This window comes from Ylistrum balloti, unplaced genomic scaffold, assembly GCF_031769215.1.
Source record: "Ylistrum balloti isolate Yb309-2 unplaced genomic scaffold, AGI_CSIRO_Ybal_v1 Utg370488, whole genome shotgun sequence".
Taxonomy (NCBI): domain Eukaryota; kingdom Metazoa; phylum Mollusca; class Bivalvia; order Pectinida; family Pectinidae; genus Ylistrum; species Ylistrum balloti.
In genome coordinates this window covers 924,854-942,844 of record NW_026782318.1, presented here as the reverse complement: position 1 = coordinate 942,844, position 17,991 = coordinate 924,854, and the positions used below count along the sequence as shown (strand labels likewise).

Sequence of the window (17,991 nt, the reverse complement as noted above, 5' to 3'; positions counted from 1 at the left end):
TCGAGACAAACGAATTGATATGACAATATCAGTAAGCTCGGGAGCACTTTAACAGCGAGATGATATTCATATCATTGATATATCTATCATCGTAGTTTTATGCGCATTAATCCGAGGGTAATCAATACTGAGAATGTTGCGGTCCTCACCTGTTGGAGACAGATCACGCTCTATCATATAAGACCTCAGCATGGATGGTTGTATTTTACTGTTCAGTCGTCACTCCATCCTGTTAGTAGTGGACTTACTGAGACGAAGCCTTGTCAATGGTTTTCTTGTGTGGTGGTAGTGATTTCATTCTTGATCAACGTAGATTTGATAATGTATTTACCCAATGGAGATTGCGAGTAATGTTTGTAAAACGTCATATTAAGTAAATCCTACTTTCCAGTTTTTGTCAACATTTGCCGTGTTTCCTATGTTAAAGGATTTTCCATTTGTTGGACGTTCGAAACTTTTGATCATTCGTGCGACAAAAAGCAAGCATTGGAGCCACGAACACGTGTATCAAAATAGTTGTTGTTGACGCCGTCTTGTGATGTAAAGAACGTCGGAGGTCCCCGTTTCTTGTATTATGTGATACCGTTACGCCGCGAGGAGATTTAGAAGAGAAATACATTTGTCAAATTTGATGGATATGCTGTAGAGTTGTAATCGTATCTCTGCAAACATTCTATGCTTATTGTACAAATATCCTTTTAAATTCCAAGGACCAGGTAGGGATGTTGTGTTTAACGTTTCTTTTTTATCGTTAAACAAATATCACCTTTTACAGCATTGGAACATTTTATTACGTAACCCAAGGATATTTCTGGGTAGTGAACGTTACGTTATAACTTTGATTGTGATATTATCTGTGTGTTACAGTTTAAAAACTCATACGGACTAACATGCGTTGTATACACACCCAAATCTTATGATATTGACCTTGTTTAAAAATTCTCTAGCGAAATACAATTACGGAGCTTAAGTGGTTCGTTTTTCACTGAGTAAGAAATGAGGTTCAGGGGAAACAGAATGATAAAAGTAGTAACTCAATGAAACTGTGATTAGAAAATATAAACATATATACGCAGACTTTGAGTGCATTATAATTACTGTGTTAGGCCATCCAATCATTGACGTTATCTAGTGGTACATTGTGAACGGATTAAATCTTTATCTGAATTAAAATACGCCATTCATTAGAAATGAAATCGACGTTGAACCTGACTAACCAGACCCTGGATATGACAATGGATTTAATCACAAACCTGACAGAAGATTATTCAAAAGGTCGGGAAACTTACACTGACCATAAGGTAAGCAACATTTATCAATATTTCATAGAAAATATCCATTGCTTTTCGCAATTGTCAATTCCGATTTATTAGTATCCAGAAGTTTTTGTATCGGCGATATACCCTAATCCGATTAATGGCTGCTCAGAGTCCTAAATGTGAAGCCTCTGTCATTGAAAAGAAATATACCTCAACATGTATGATATGTGGATGTTGTGTTCCTGGGTGTAATTTCTTCTCCTATTGTTGGCAGATTCTTTGTGGAACTAATCCATCATGTCACAGTTATTCTTTAAGATTAAAAATTAAAATTAAATGATATTGACACCGCCCTTGAAAAACAAGCCTTAGTCTTACTTTGTTGTGGTAAGGGTCCCCATTAACGTATATAATCATATTTTCTTTGTTTCATGCATTTCATGTTCAAACTGATAATATTTCAGCGCTTCGTTTTTCTTTCGCCTATCCTGCTACTGTTTTTTCTGGTCAGTTGTTTTGTATATATGGTATGTGTACCAGCACTCCTCACTAGTAGAATTCTCACTCATATTGTTACATGAATTACTTTTGAAATGAATTAATTTATTGGTGCTACGGATAAACAACATGGACTATCTGACCTTCACCACATTTTCGATACTGAATTACAGAGATATATTCCATCGATAAAAAATCAATGCAACGAAAAACAAGAAAATACCAACATGTCAAGATAATCATAATTGATACTCAGATTCAGTAAAACTTGGGCAAAAATATTAAGAAAAGAAATATTCACAGGGATACTCAAGAAATAGGTACAATGAGAATAAGATCAGGTGTTCCGGAAAAACAAGCGTCTTCTGCTTCCTGCTACATTGACGATACCCGACATGTAATTTTTAGTCAATCCTAGTAAGTCATGATCTCACATGAGAACAAGATATATAACAACGGTACCATTAGGCAAACTCACGAGCATCAAACACGCCCAGTTTTATATCGTACAACGGTACCATCAGGCAAACTCACGAGCATCAAACACGCCCAGTTTTATATCGTACAACGGTACCATCAGGCAAACTAACGAGCATCAAACACGCTCAGCTTTATATCGTACAACTGAGCCAACAGACAAACTAACGAGCATCATACACGTCCAGCTTCAAATCTTTCAAAGAAATAGAATATGTTTCAATGAGAATAACATGACGACTGTAAAACGTAATTTTTTTTCATCAAACTACATTTTGTGAAATCCTGTATTCATTGGCGAAAAAATAACGTTTTACAACATTGATTATTGACTAATCAAAACACTGATACTAAAATAAACCAAAGTAATAATGTTTGGCTCTCTCGTAAAAGATACCAAAATATCAGCCACACTCGTTAAATATCATTTTTTATTACCGAAGACTGTTTAGAATCTTTTATTAATCAGATAACACGGTCGTTACAAAGTGTATTGTTTCATGCACAGCCGTCTAAAGCATCTTTTTCCAAAGTTACAAACAATTCAAATACAGTTTTCTCCGTCTAAAGTCAATCTTGCCTGTTGCCTCTTTAAAAATCAGGGTTTTTGATTTATTTTACTTTGTTGGATGGTTTTTGCCATGGTCATGAATTGATTATGTCAAAGACATATATTCTTTGATATTTTAGATTAATGTTTGATATGACATGCATAACATATTTGACAGAATTTCTAACAATTTGAAGCAAATATTTCGGTTAAGGAATTAATTTCGTTCCTTACAACCTGGTTTTGGTAAATATTTGATTTTAACGAATTCCCCTGTAAACTTCTGCTTTCTTTTCACATTGTCTTTGTTTGATTCTTTCTGAGACAGAATAACAACATTATTTACATATCGGTTCAGTCTTACAGTTTTAATTACACAGATATAAATACCACAATCAATCGTCGACAACTATATCATGACTAGGAACTGGATAGATACAAGTAAAAATACTACACCCAGTCATAAATGTTAGTCGAAGACATACAGGATTAAAAATTGATAGCGTTAACCAGGTTTACAGATATCACATTCACTTTGGCAGCATCTATCACACCAGGGGAAGTACCAGTCATTACGGCAAACTCAACAAATTTACTATTGTGATAGGAAAGAGATACTCATATTCTACAATGGATAAAAATGTCCCAACAACGATTTCTAAAAAATCAATAAATAAACAAATATCCCATAAAAAAAACAAAAAAAAAAAACAACAAAAAAAAAAAAAACAAAACAAAAAAACAAAAAAAAAACAAAAACAAAAACAAAACAAAACAAAAATAATAAAATAAAGTAAAATAACACGCGCAAACACACCACCACATACCCACCCACACCACCACCCACATACGCACGCTCAAATAATGTAAATAAAACATATCATTATTCTACTAGAAGTTTCATAGGAATTTACCACGGGGAAAAAGCAAATGACTGATCATGTAATTTGAACTTCCAGTTTAATTTGACACCAGCAGAATAATAATTTTGAAGATAAACATTGCTCTTTCATGAAGATTCCATTAGTTAACCAGTTAGCTATTTTTGCATTCGTTATTTGCTTATGCATCAACTGTAAACACGTATTCCATTTCAAATGACGTTATGGAAGTCTGTATATCATATTATTTCTGACACGTGTTTCTTATGGCTACGAATGTAACATCCGAAACAAGCCACGTTCGTTTGTTGTGCTATACAATGTGTATAATATAGGAGTCCTTAACGAGATAAAAATGGTTTATACTTTCTCAAACCAGCTTTATGTTTTGGCACACTCCACTGTTTGTGTTACGGCACCAAAAATGTTGAAAAAAATTTTTTTCTTCTGAGAATAAAAATACCCGAAAGACATTACATGTTATTGTAAAAAAATCATGAAACTCAAACGAACTACTTAAATATTTTATACAATTAGTGGAAATTTTGACCTCCGAATTTAATTACAATAGATAACAATCCATACTTTCCTGGTACGTATGTTTTATATCTATAACAAAGGTACGTCCGAAAGTATGACAACACATACTAGCTAAGATCGATAAACAAATGCTCTCTCTGATGGTATCTGAAAGACCATCACTATAGACAAAACTGTCTATAACAGCCTCTGACTCTCTTTGAAACACAATTCATAGTAATTAAACCTCTCTATAAAGGCCACCTAGGATGGTCTTTATAGACAGGTTTGACTCTACCATTATTGTCAGGCATCTCCGCCTCTAAGGGTTCAACACATTAGGTCCTTAGCACAGCAGGCGAATACTGAAAAGAGGAAACAGCTGTATAATAAATTGTCGATTTTACTACAAGGTATATCTAATTCTACATTTTCTAATCACTTTCGCGTCTTTTTTGCACGACCCAGAGCAAAAGGCGATGAATAGAAACATATTTTAATGGTGGATAAACAGATCTTATATACTCTATTGTTTAAAATTTTGTAAAAGACTAACAAGTGATTAGCAACTTTTAATACAAATTAAGACGTAGACACAGTAGAAAAAACAATGAATTAAAGTGCATCAGCTGTTACGTCCATCTAGGACCCATCAGTGATGCTACATTATACAGCTGTTACGTCATTCTAGGACCCGTCAGTGATGATAAAGGTTTAAATGTTGAAGGTTAGGAGGCGACTGAGAAAAATCCAAAGTGATCGATAGAAAAGTCAAACTCTAGACGGGAAGGTGCAGCAGCCCCATATTTAAATAAAATTCGTAATTTCAATATATCAAATAATTTTTAAACAACGTCAAGAACTATTTTTCAACTTGCCTTATTGAGCGTAAAACCACTTGTTGTGTAAAATGTACCGATACGTAAACTGTGTCATAGTTCAAACACAAATACGATGACACTATGGTAAATTAAGAATAATAACCATATCTCTATAATGAGACTTAACTGAATTTTGTATATATTGTTTACAATGATGGAACGTCCGATCCACTTTGTCACTAAACCTCCAACTCCGTCTCGCGTGTTTGAGGCTTTGATAGGGCTGACGCCAGTTACTGGACACAGGTCAGTGTTTTTTTCTGCGGCTTTCCCCTAACACTCAAACCTGCTTCGTCCTTAAATGACCTTAAATGACCCTGGTTGTTACTATAACGTACCCCAGCAATAAACCAAACAATGGTGGCAGCACATAAGAATCAATATACTTAAATAATGGACGTATTTATTTTCTATGGAGAATGTTAGAAATGATGAGGGCGTTATTTAATCACCATATTTCTCACACAAATCTGCCTACTCAGTTATTTCAAACGAGGATTGGTCCGTTCTTATTTATGACGATGACCTGATAACGACACACTACACAGAAATTCATTTAGATTGAAATCATCTAAGTGTATTTGTGTATAGAGACTGCTGCCTTAATATGGAGATAAATGGGTTTGTTTAGGATTAAGTGATTGATACTGGACGTTTTCACTCGATGATCACTACTTTGTATCAATACCACTCCCTCTCTATTGGTCATCTGTTAGGATTCGCCACAGATCTATTTGTCTAAAATGAAAGTGCGATCTTTTTTGTTCTGTGATCACATAGTGACAAGGCGATTGATAGTTTATCTGTATTTTATGGCACCGAAGGTTCCCATGCGAAACTCTATACCGTTCACATATCGTCTACGCAGCAGACCATGTTTGGTAAATGTAACATCATGAGTTGTTCCCCTTTAATGATAGGTTAGAGTAATTAGAGTTATCTCCCGGGCTCTTTGAAGTCCATGTGCTTGGTCGGCCATGTTGTGCGTCGAGAGTCATGCTTAAAATAAAAGTACATTAACAGCCTTCTGACTCCGCTTCGTGATGCAACTGTGGAAAGGCATGGAACTTTCCTAAATTCGTTTGGCTTTGAATTCTTAACTTTTTATATAGATATTTTTTACATAAATGAATTCGGACCTAATTTTCAACGCATAATCACATTTTGCCAAATAAACGCAATGATTAATTCGCGCATTCACTATACATGTTTTACGAACAACCAACAACAGTTGATACGATATGTTCCCACTATCTATTGACGGACAAACTCGTGACACAGGGTTTCAAAAGATGTAGGTTGATAATAATTATTGGGAAGTTTTACGGTCGTCATAGCGATCTCATTGAAAAATAGCCATTCTTTTGTGAAGTGAAGCTGGACGTGTTTGATTTCTTTGTTGAATACTTTGTTCTCATTTGAGAACCTGACATTACTTGGCTTGACCAAGGTTTGCATGGCGGGTGACGTCGATGAATCAGAAAACGCTAACTCTTCTGGAACACCTGGCCATATTCTCCTTGTACGTTTTCTGTGGTAATCGTTTAGATTTTTTTCGTTCACATTTTGTCCGAGTCTTGTTGAATTTGAGTTTGTATTATGATTATGGTGACATGTTGGTATTTTCTTTTTTTATAGATTTGATATAAACCTATACTTCATCGTCAAAATGTAGCGAAGTTCCGGTATTACATTTCATTTCATAAGTAATTTATATCATAGTTTCGATTAAAGACAACGCTACGTAGCCATTTTGAAAGTAAAAGCTATTTGAATTAAAACTGACTAGGGTATAGTGACTTTGTAGAATGATAATATCGTTAATGTGTCACATGTACGAGAGACATGCTATATAGCTAATTAACTTCAGTTCAAAGAACAAAGACTAAACAATCACATCTGTTACATCAATGCTGTTGCGACTTCTATTATCGTAAAACGTACGTAAACACATATCTATAGGATAAAATTGTTTCCTGGGGTTTTTTTGTACGAGATTGCCACGTCGCATTTATTGATATGAAAATGGGTCCCTGCAAAAATCAAGAATCGACACACAAGTGAATAAAAATAAAGATTAAGAATTAGATACAACATAGATAAATAATATCTATCAGCTATAAATAGCTTATATCACATGATACAACACTTATATATATCTATTACACAGAAAGTTAAAAAAGAACGATGTTTTATATAATAACAACTCATTTCTTTTTCTTAAGGAATAGGTCTTATTCACCTTGTGCATTATTGTGTACCTGTTAGTTCCGCTTTTGTTTACGGTTTTCCATTTGGGAACGTGACATTATTTGCTTGGATTGACCCAAATTTAAATGGCGAATGTGGTCGATGACGCCTTCGGAACGTCTCGTCTTACTTTCCTTACTTTTTCAAAAGTCTCCGTGTTAACATATCTTTTGTTAATGTTTTGTTTTGTCGAGGTTTTAAACTTGTCTAGTGATTCTCTATTCTCATATTCATGTATTTGTAAGGTCTGTTTATTTATATTGTTTCTATTGTAATCGTGCAGACATTTAAGATGCAAATATTGAAATTCATAAATATCAATAGCATTTAGCTTAAAATGGGCAATTGTTATTTTGTGCAAGTTTTGTATAGACTGAAGGTGATGGACAATATAACAGACGAAAATTGAAATGTCGAATTCAAAATGATGTTTATAAAATATATAACGTAGTTTACATTTCTTATTCATAGTAATTGTAGATTTTCAAAACAAATTCAAAACTTGAATCTGTACAAAATAAGAAAATATAGGAATTGTATTGTATCAGTATTGTAGTAAACATTCCATGTGTTAAATGTTGATATAATGTGAATATCACATGTAAATATAGAAACATTATTGTGTTGTTATTGTGCTGTACGAGTTGTTAATGTGTTGTTATTGTGTTGTTATTGTGTTGTTATTGTGTTGTTATTGTGCTGTACGAGTTGTTATTGTGTTGTTATTGTGTTGTTATTGTGTTGTTATTGTGTTGTTATTGTGTTGTTATTGTGTTGTTATTGTGTTGTTATTGTGTTGTTATTGTGTTGTTATTGTGTTGTTATTGTGTTGTTATTGTGTTGTTATTGTGTTGTTATTGTGTTGTTATTGTGCTGTACGAGTTGTTATTGTGTTGTTATTGTGTTGTTATTGTGTTGTTATTGTGCTGTACGAGTTGTTATTGTGCTGTACGAGTTGTTATTGTGTTGTTATTGTGTTGTTATTGTGCTGTACGAGTTGTTATTGTGTTGTTATTGTGTTGTTATTGTGCTGTACGAGTTGTTCGGTTTCTGTTTACTCCTTATCTTCCTGTTGCGATGATTCTCAGCAACGTGTTTTCATAAGACCACGATCTCATTTATTCTGATGTTGCTATATTGAGAACTTGTATGGTTGTAATCCAGATAAAGGATTTGACATCGCTATCCACTGAAGAAGGTTTTATTTGGATTTTATTTGATTATTTAAGGTTCTAGGCCTAGAAGCAGCTATTATTATAAAAAAACAACACCTACAAAGGATGGGCCACACAAAGACATCTTTTTATATATCATCACGCAGAATGTTTATAAACCAAACACTGTAGCACCAAACCATAACCTACACACGGTAGTATGACCCCCAACAATAACCTACACACGGTAGTATGACCCCCAACAATAACCTACACACGGTAGCATGACCCCCAATAATAATCTACACACGGTAGCATGACCCCCAACAATAACCTACACACGGTAGCATGGCACCCAACAATAACCTACACACGGTAGTATGACCCTCAACAATAACCTACACACGGTAGTATGACCCCCAACAATAACCTACACACGGTAGGATGACACCCAACAATAACCTACACACGGTAGTATGACCCCCCAACAATAAGCTACATACGGTAGTATGACCCCTCAACAATAACCTACATACGGTAGTATGACCCCCAACAATAACCTACACACGGTAGTATGACATCAAACAATAACCTACACACGGTAGCATTCCACCCAACAATAACCTACACACGGTAACATGACTCTCAACAATAACCTACACACGGTAGTATGACATCAAACAATAACCTACACACGGTAGTATGACTCCCAACAATAACCTACACACGGTAACATGACTCCCAACAATAACCTACACACGGTAGTATGACATCAAACAATAACTTACACACGGTAGTATGACTCCCAACAATAACCTACACACGGTAGTATGACCCCCAACAATAACCTCCACACGGTAGTATGACTCCCAACAATAACCTACACACGGTAGCATGACCCCCAATAATAATCTACACACGGTAGCATGACTCCCAACAATAACCTACACACGGTAACATGACTCCCAACAATAACCTACACACGGTAGTATGACATCAAACAATAACCTACACACGGTAGTATGACTCCCAACAATAACCTACACACGGTAGTATGACCCCCAACAATAACCTCCACACGGTAGTATGACTCCCAACAATAACCTACACACGGTAGCATGACCCCCAATAATAATCTACACACGGTAGCATGACTCCCAACAATAACCTACACACGGTAGCATGACACCCAATAATAACCAACACACGGTAGCATGACTCCCAATAATAACCTACTCACGGTAGTATGACCCTCAACAATAACCTACACACGGTAGCATGACACCCAAAAATAACCTACACACGGTAGTATGACTCCCAATAATAACCTACTCACGGTAGTATGACTCCCAACAATAACCTCCACATGGTAGTATCACCCCCAACAATATGTTAAAGAATGGGTTTTACTGTCTACTCCTTTGGCCAAGATTTAAGCGTTTGTGCCGTTTTTGCTGTTACCTTATGATAATCTAATGCCTGTTATTTTACAGCTTCTTTGGAACATCGCCACTGGCATTATCTGTGCGGAGTTTGTATTTGCCTTTGCCTTGAACGCGATAGTAATAGGACTACTGTTGAGGAACAAGAAGAGAAACCGAATGTCCTTCTTCGTACTTCATTTAGCAATATCAGGTAAGAATGTTACTCACGATGTTTCCGCCATTTGTTTAAAAAAGCCAAGTATGTATATCTTCACTTTTAAAAAGGTCTAGGAAACTAGAAAAGGGAAAAAACAATTAATAATGATTAATACTGTTTGATTAAAGAACCCATTGTTATGTAATTAATGTATGAAGGCCACGTTCGCCTTCATCTAGGCAACCGGGATCGCTGGGGTCACCTGACTCTGTGATCTTTTGGGTCTTCCCCAGGTTCTCAGGCCTCCGCACAAAATACAACAACAAAATACCAACGTGTCAACATAATCATAATCCGAACTCACATTCAATAAAACTAGGACAGAAACAACAAAATACCAACATGTCAACATAATCATAATCCAAACTCACATTCAATAAAACTAGGGCAGAGACAACAAAATACCAACATGTCAACACAATTATAATCCAAACTCACATTCAATAAAACTAGGACAGAAACAACAAAATACCAACATGTCAACACAATTATAATCCAAACTCACATTAAATAAAACTAGGACAGAAACAACAAAATACCAACATGTCTACATTATCATAATCCAAACTCACATTCAATAAAACTAGGACAGAAACAACAAAATACCAACATGTCAACATAATTATAATCCAAACTCACATTCAATAAAACTAGGACAGAAACAACAAAATACCAACATGTCAACATAATCATAATCCAAACTCACATTCAATAAAACTAGGGCAGAGACAACAAAATACCAACATGTCAACACAATTATAATCCAAACTCACATTAAATAAAACTAGGACAGAAACAACAAAATACCAACATGTCTACATTATCATAATCCAAACTCACATTCAATAAAACTAGGACAGAAACAACAAAATACCAACATGTCAACATAATTATAATCCAAACTCACATTCAATAAAACTAGGACAGAAACAACAAAATACCAACATGTCAACATAATCATAATCCAAACTCACATTCAATAAAACTAGGGCAAAATAAGAACAAAAGAAAACTTTACAGAGAGACTCCTGAAAAATTACAAGGAAATAAGACCAGTGTTTCATTGCAAGTAAATATCGATTGTTTAATGCGGCTAAATGTCATTGTCAGGTTAACACAGAGTCTATGACACACATATAAAGATAGAGGAAATGACCTTTAACCTTGTACCGGAAACTGACCTTGATTTCCAGTTTAATGGCTGTATAAGTAGACAAGTTCTGACATTTATGTAATTAAGGAACAAAATGTTATTATGATTCAAAATGAAAATGTAAGACATATCGAGATATTTCCATATATATGACTGTGTGACTTCCGTCATAACTATGTTATAAAACAGTGGGTTGTCTTTGTTCTGATTCACCATCAGCAGCGGCTTTTTCTATTTGACACAAACGTCTGTCTGATGTTGATTCAGAAGCCGGGACCATGACAATAACTTTGACACTTATTCTAAGAGCCTGTCAATACGAGTGTTGCTTGCTTTCATGTGTTTCATTTGTGCTATTTCTTATTTATCTCCTGGTGAGTTGATCTGACAATAGTTTAAATAACGAAATTAGATTGAAAAAAAAACCCAACAAAATACTTATATTTCAACATGATCATAATCCAAACTCAAATATTTACACGACGGGACTCCTGAAAAAGTACAATGAGAATAGTACCATGTGTTCCGGAAGAGTAAGCGTTCTGTATGTGATAGAGACGTGCAATAGTCAATTGACAGTAGGCCAATGGAAGACAAATCATATAATTCACTGAAGCCAAAGAAATCAGAAAAGCGGACATTGTTGTGCTTTTAGTAATTTATCAGCTTAGTTAGGACGTATTGAGGAACCTAACTGTTGGAGAAAACAAAGAAATTCGGAGTCAAAACCCGGATGACCGGGAAAGTAACTCAATTTATTTTCACCGCTAACCGATGAATATATGTAAATTGTATGAACATTTATGTGTAACAATGTATTTCAAAGTCAGAATATTGCATACAGTTGGCAATTATTTCATTTAGATTTCAACAACGTAATGTATATACTACATATCCTGTCTGTTTCAAGTTGTTATGATACACTGCAGTGTTCGTGTGAATAACCATTCTTGGTCATCTGTCTGGGTCGATAATTTTAGTTTGTTTTGTGTATGTTTTCTGTCTATTGAAGTGTCAGAACGTGTTTAGAATAAAAGGTGAATCGTATGTTGCTTATTCTAACAGGTGTGAGACAGAACAGCAGTGTGTCAGGGAAACCATTAACTAGTCGGAACATTATCTCTTTAATTTGTCTACTGTTTCACTTCTCTCATAACTCAGTAAGAACTCTACTCCTACACGTCGATAGAAAGTTAAAGAAACAAAAAAAGTGTATTGGGTATATTCACTCGTGATGTAAACTCGTCAAAGATTCCAAAATTTAGGACACATTCATGACATTTTTGGTATTGATGCAAATATCTTTTAAATCTACTGTTCATATTAAGTATCAAAAATCACCATTGTGACCCGGACTGGTGACATAGCACGGAAGGAAACTGGAATATCTAAAAAATATTTCATGGAGAATAAAAATAAAAATAAAAATCTATGACATGATTTTGTCATGGTTGTTGATGCAGTAAGAAGAAAGTTACCTTCTGCAACGCTTGACCTTATTGTCTTTAAACTTCTTGAATTGTTTCTATGTAATTGATTTTAATCAAACAATATCTTTTTTTATACCGGTTTTTGCTTCCTGTTGTTACCTGTTGTTGGTCTCCTTACATCTTTGACTTCCTAGTCACGATGGCTATTTTGTAGGACAATCTAATAATTATAACTTTGCTAAACATCATCAGATTTAAACGTCTGCTTTTTCAAGTATCAAAGTTGGGATTCAGCCCAATCTTGACTGAAATGATCTTGAGATGGTCCTAACAATTGTCGCTATTTCTCGGGTATGCACGAATTCCAATATAGCCACCATCACCACCATCTCTAAAAAACACAATTGAGCTTCTTGCCCAGTTCCACTAGTGCCTTTGAGCTGAATTGTGTTAGAACTGGCGAGAAACGAAATGTTTTTTTTTTATATACTTTTACTGCTAAAATGTAGGACAATTTTAAATATCTTATTGTTTTCTATAATATTACTGCTATAATTTTATTTGCAAGTCTTTACATTCAGCTGATTGTTGAGAACATTGTTTTATCATCAAGGTCACAACAAAAAACCCCACCCGAAATCATAGCTGAATAGGCGAAAGTTGTATCTTTCATGAAACAAACATCTGACTCGAAAAGGCCACTCGGGGGATTGAAGTACCATCGATAACCTTGACTAATTCACGTCCCAGAGGTCATTGCAAAGAAAGGGAATCTCTCAATTTGACTCACAAATGCAGACAGCGGCGAACAATCATATCAAGAACGTTAACAAGATTTTATCTTCCAGAAGACAAGTAATTATTGCAATGGAATACTATAATTTTCCTAGTGTCAGCTTTGAAGTCTACAATTATTTTCCTGGTGAGGAGTAATATAAAGATTTACTGGACCAGAAAGTCCACATATTACCAGAGGATTAGACCTTCGGGCAGTGTGACAACCAAGGGTTGATAAACTTCATATTAGTCTGAATTCATGGTCAAAATATATGATTAAACCAAAATGAAAAAAAAAATAATAAAAATAATGAGTGAATTCAACGATATAGCATTGTGTAATAAATCCTCTTTTACATCGCCGGTCTACTGTTTTGTAAACAGCGAGGCTATTTGAAATCTGCTTTACGGGGATATACCACCATTACATGTAGCAGTGTCTGTGACGTCATTGAGGACTTAACACGATACATAATTCTCAACAGTGATTGATATATAATAGTCATCTTCAGAACCACAATCGGTCACAACCCAGATCTGGTGCAGGACCTATTCCAAAACATCTATAGTTCATATACTATTCTGTATAGCATACCTTCAGCTAGACAACTAGACGTCGGTTAAATCAATTTTAACTTTTGTACAAACAGATATGTTATAACCATGTAAAACATGCCTTTAACTAGACGTCGGTTAAATCAATTTCAGCTGTTGTATAAACAGACATGTTATAACCATGTATAGCATGCCTTTAACTAAATGTCGGTTAAATCAATTTCTACTGTTGTACAAATAGATATGTTATAACCATGTATAGCGTGCCTTTACCTAAACGTCGGTTAAATCAATTTCTACTGTTGTACAAATAGACATGTTATAACCATGTATAGCGTGCCTTTAACTAGACGGCAGAAAAATCAATTTCAATTTTTGTATAAACAGACATGTTATAACCATGTATAGCGTGCCTTTAACTAGACGGCAGAAAAATCAATTTCAATTGTTGTACAAACAGACATGTTATAACATGTATAGCATGCCTTTAACTAGACGGTAAAAAATCAGTTTCAATTGTTGTACAAACAGACATGTTATAACCATGTATATCATGCCTTCACCTAGACGGCAGTAAAATCAATTTCAATTGTTGTACAAACAGACCTGTTATAACCATGTAAAGCATGCCTTTAACTAGACGGTAAAAAATCAATTTCAATTGTTGTACAAACAGATATGTTATAATCATGTATAGCATGCCTTCACCTAGACGGCAGAAAAATCAATTTCAATTGTTGTACAAACAGACCTGTTATAACCATGTAAAGCATGCCTTTAACTAGACGGTAAAAAATCAATTTCAATTGTTGTACAAACAGACATGTTATAATCATGTATAGCATGCCTTCACCTAGACGGCAGAAAAATCAATTTCTACTGTTGTACAAACAGACATGTTATAACCATGTATAGCATGCCTTTAACTAGACGTCAGTTAAATCAATTTCAATTGATGTACAAACAGACATGTTATAACCATGTGTTAATTGGCTGTCAGAAGGAACTTCGAACAAAACAGCGCTTCACGCACCGAAGAAAATTGTAGAATGCACAATAAGTGATTCATGGTTGATTTTGTAATAATGATTAGAGTTCTAATCTAACTTCTAATCCCCTTTTCTTTCATTTAATGAAAAACCAATTTATGTCCCATTATAGCTTGTAACAAGTTACGACATCTTCACGTAATTCGGTAATTCACTTAAGGCCATTTCATTACACCCGAACTGGTAACGTAAACAAACCACATTCGGTACAGAGCAGGTCAATTCAACTGTAGAATTGTTGTGGTAGAAACAGGTAACACAAACTTGTGGTTTTCAAAAGTTTCAAAAACACTCGCTTAAGTTCGTGTTTTTTTGGATTTTTTTTGTTTTTGTTTTTTTGCTTGTTTTTTTGTGGGGATTTTTTTTGTTTTGTTTTTGTGACTCTTAAAACTAACTATCTCGAGTGAAGGAAAAGACACCTAATTTTATTTGACATTTCATTACAAATTTAGAACGTCCTACATGAGAGTCAAATATCGAATTAAATGCATCATACACTAATCCTCTTTTTATTGACTGGTCAGAAAACACGTGACATGATGTGGTTTACTACTAAGATTTATCATCACTTTGCTGCCACATTTACGTTCAGCTATACCTCTAACAAAAGGCACCATTAACCATTGCTTGTAGGGAACATAAGTCTGAAAGTGATTTCTTTAATCCGGGTCCTTTTCTGTTACTGTTTACATTAGAGTATTTATCAATTTGAGTAAAACATGTGGCATGAACACTTGATTTTTAAAATGATGTAAAATAAATAATGATAACAATACCAGAGTAGTACCATGTAAGTATAACGAATTGTGAATGTCTGAGTGAAAAAATTACATAAAAAAGGCGTATATATAATCGTTTAATTAAGTTATATGTCTGAGAACATCGGAATTCACCTACTGATAGAGCATATGAAATATTATCATCAAATGAAGACTGAATCATGCTTTGCTAACACAACAAAAACCTGTATATATTTTTGTAACGTAATTTGTATTTTCCAGACTTCTTGATGGCTGTTTTCTACATCTTCCCCGCTGTAATTGACAGACTCTTGGACGCCTGGCTTGCTGGTCTGTTTATGTGTAAACTTATCAAGTATCTAAATTTGGTGGTGTGTTTCGCCTCGACTTATATGTTAGTGGTGTTAAGTATTGACAGATTATACGCTATCGCACGACCCTTGTCCGCGACCAGGAGAGGCATTGTCTACCAGTGGACGTTGGTCAGCTTTGCTTGGGTCATCGCTGCAATGCTGGGTATTTATGATCCAATATTCGCCGACATACTTACAGGAATACCCACTCCACGTCATGAAACACCATTCTGTGAGATAGCCTACCCAGAACATATGGTAAGTACACTTTTATCCAAAGGACAATAAACCGTCCCGCGAACTAACATAGAATTGTAAAAACACATGCTAATTAACACAGAAAACAACCCTGGGCACCACCACATCCGGAAACTATCAAGAGATTCCCGTACCCGTTTTACTAAACATCCTTTTGTGAAACAAGGTTTTAAAGAAAACATATAGTAAGTAATCCTGATACACCGCGGTTAACACCAATACGTGAAATAGTATATCTATAAAATAGTGAAAATCCTACCCCAAAATAAAGTATAGTGAAAATCCTAACCCAAAATAAAGTATAGTGAAAATCCTACCACAAAATAAAGCACAGTGAAAATCCTACCCAAAAATAAAGCACAGTGAAAATCCTACCCCAAAATAAAATATAGTGAAAATCCTACCCCAAAATAAAGTATAGTGAAAATCCTACCCCAAAATAAAGTATAGTGAAAATCCTACCACAAAATAAAGCACAGTGAAAATCCTACCCAAAAATAAAGTATAGTGAAAATCCTACCACAAAATAAAGCACAGTGAAAATCCTACCCAAAAATAAAGCACAGTGAAAATCCTACCCCAAAATAAAATATAGTGAAAATCCTACCCCAAAATAAAGTATAGTGAAAATCCTAACCCAAAATAAAGTATAGTGAAAATCCTACCACAAAATAAAGCACAGTGAAAATCCTACCCCAAAATAAAGCACAGTGAAAATCCTACCCCAAAATAAAGCACTATAAAAATCCTACCCCAAAAATAAAGTATAGTGAAAATCCTACCCCAAAATAAAGTATAGTGAAAATAAAGTGTAGTGAAAATCCCTACCCCAAAATAAAGTATAAAATAAAGAAAAAATCCTACCCCAAAATAAAGTGTAGTGAAAATCCTACCCCAAAATAAATTATAGTGAAAATTTTACCCAAAAATAAAGTATAGTGAAAATCCTTCACCAAAATAAAGTGTAGTGAAAATCCTACCCCAAGATAAAGTGTAGTGAAAATCCTACACCAAAATAAAGTGTAGCGAAAATCCTACCCCAAAATAAAGTATAGTGAAAATCTTACCCCAAAATAAAGTATAGTGAACATCATACCCCAAAATAAAACATAGTGAATATCCTACTCCAAAATAAAGCACAGTGAAAATCCTACCCCGAAATAAAGCACAGTGAAAATCCTATCCCGAAATAAAGCATAGTGAAAATCCTACCCCAAAATAAAGTATAGTGAAAATCCTAACCCAAAATAAAGTGTAGTGAAAATCCTACCCCAAAATAAAGTATAGTGAAAATCCTACCCCAAAATAAAGTGTAGTGAAAATCCTACCCCAAAATAAAGTATAGTGAAAATCCTACCCCAAAATAAAGTGTAGTGAAAATCCTACCCCAAAATAAAGTATAGTGAAAATCCTACCCCAAAATAAAGTATAGTGAAAATCCTACCCCAAAATAAAGTATAGTGAAAATCCTACCCCAAAATAAAGTATAGTGAAAATCCTACCCCAAAATAAAGTATAGTGAAAATCCTATCCCAAAATAAAGTATAGTGAAAATCCTAACCCAAA

The 17,991-nt window shown here is 34.6% G+C and overlaps 1 protein-coding gene across 1 annotated transcript in view; it reads left to right on the top strand.

Annotated features, from left to right (window-relative positions):
• The first annotated feature begins 1,190 nt into the window (after positions 1 to 1,190).
• The window catches only part of LOC132555430 (cardioacceleratory peptide receptor-like), a 39,144-nt gene continuing 22,343 nt past the window's right edge, over positions 1,191 to 17,991 (top strand). Inside the window, exons 1-3 of the mRNA XM_060219778.1 lie at positions 1,191 to 1,301; positions 9,963 to 10,104; positions 16,076 to 16,425. Of these exons, the coding sequence (XP_060075761.1) occupies positions 1,191 to 1,301; positions 9,963 to 10,104; positions 16,076 to 16,425 (603 nt within the window). The remainder of the gene's footprint in view (positions 1,302 to 9,962; positions 10,105 to 16,075; positions 16,426 to 17,991) is intronic.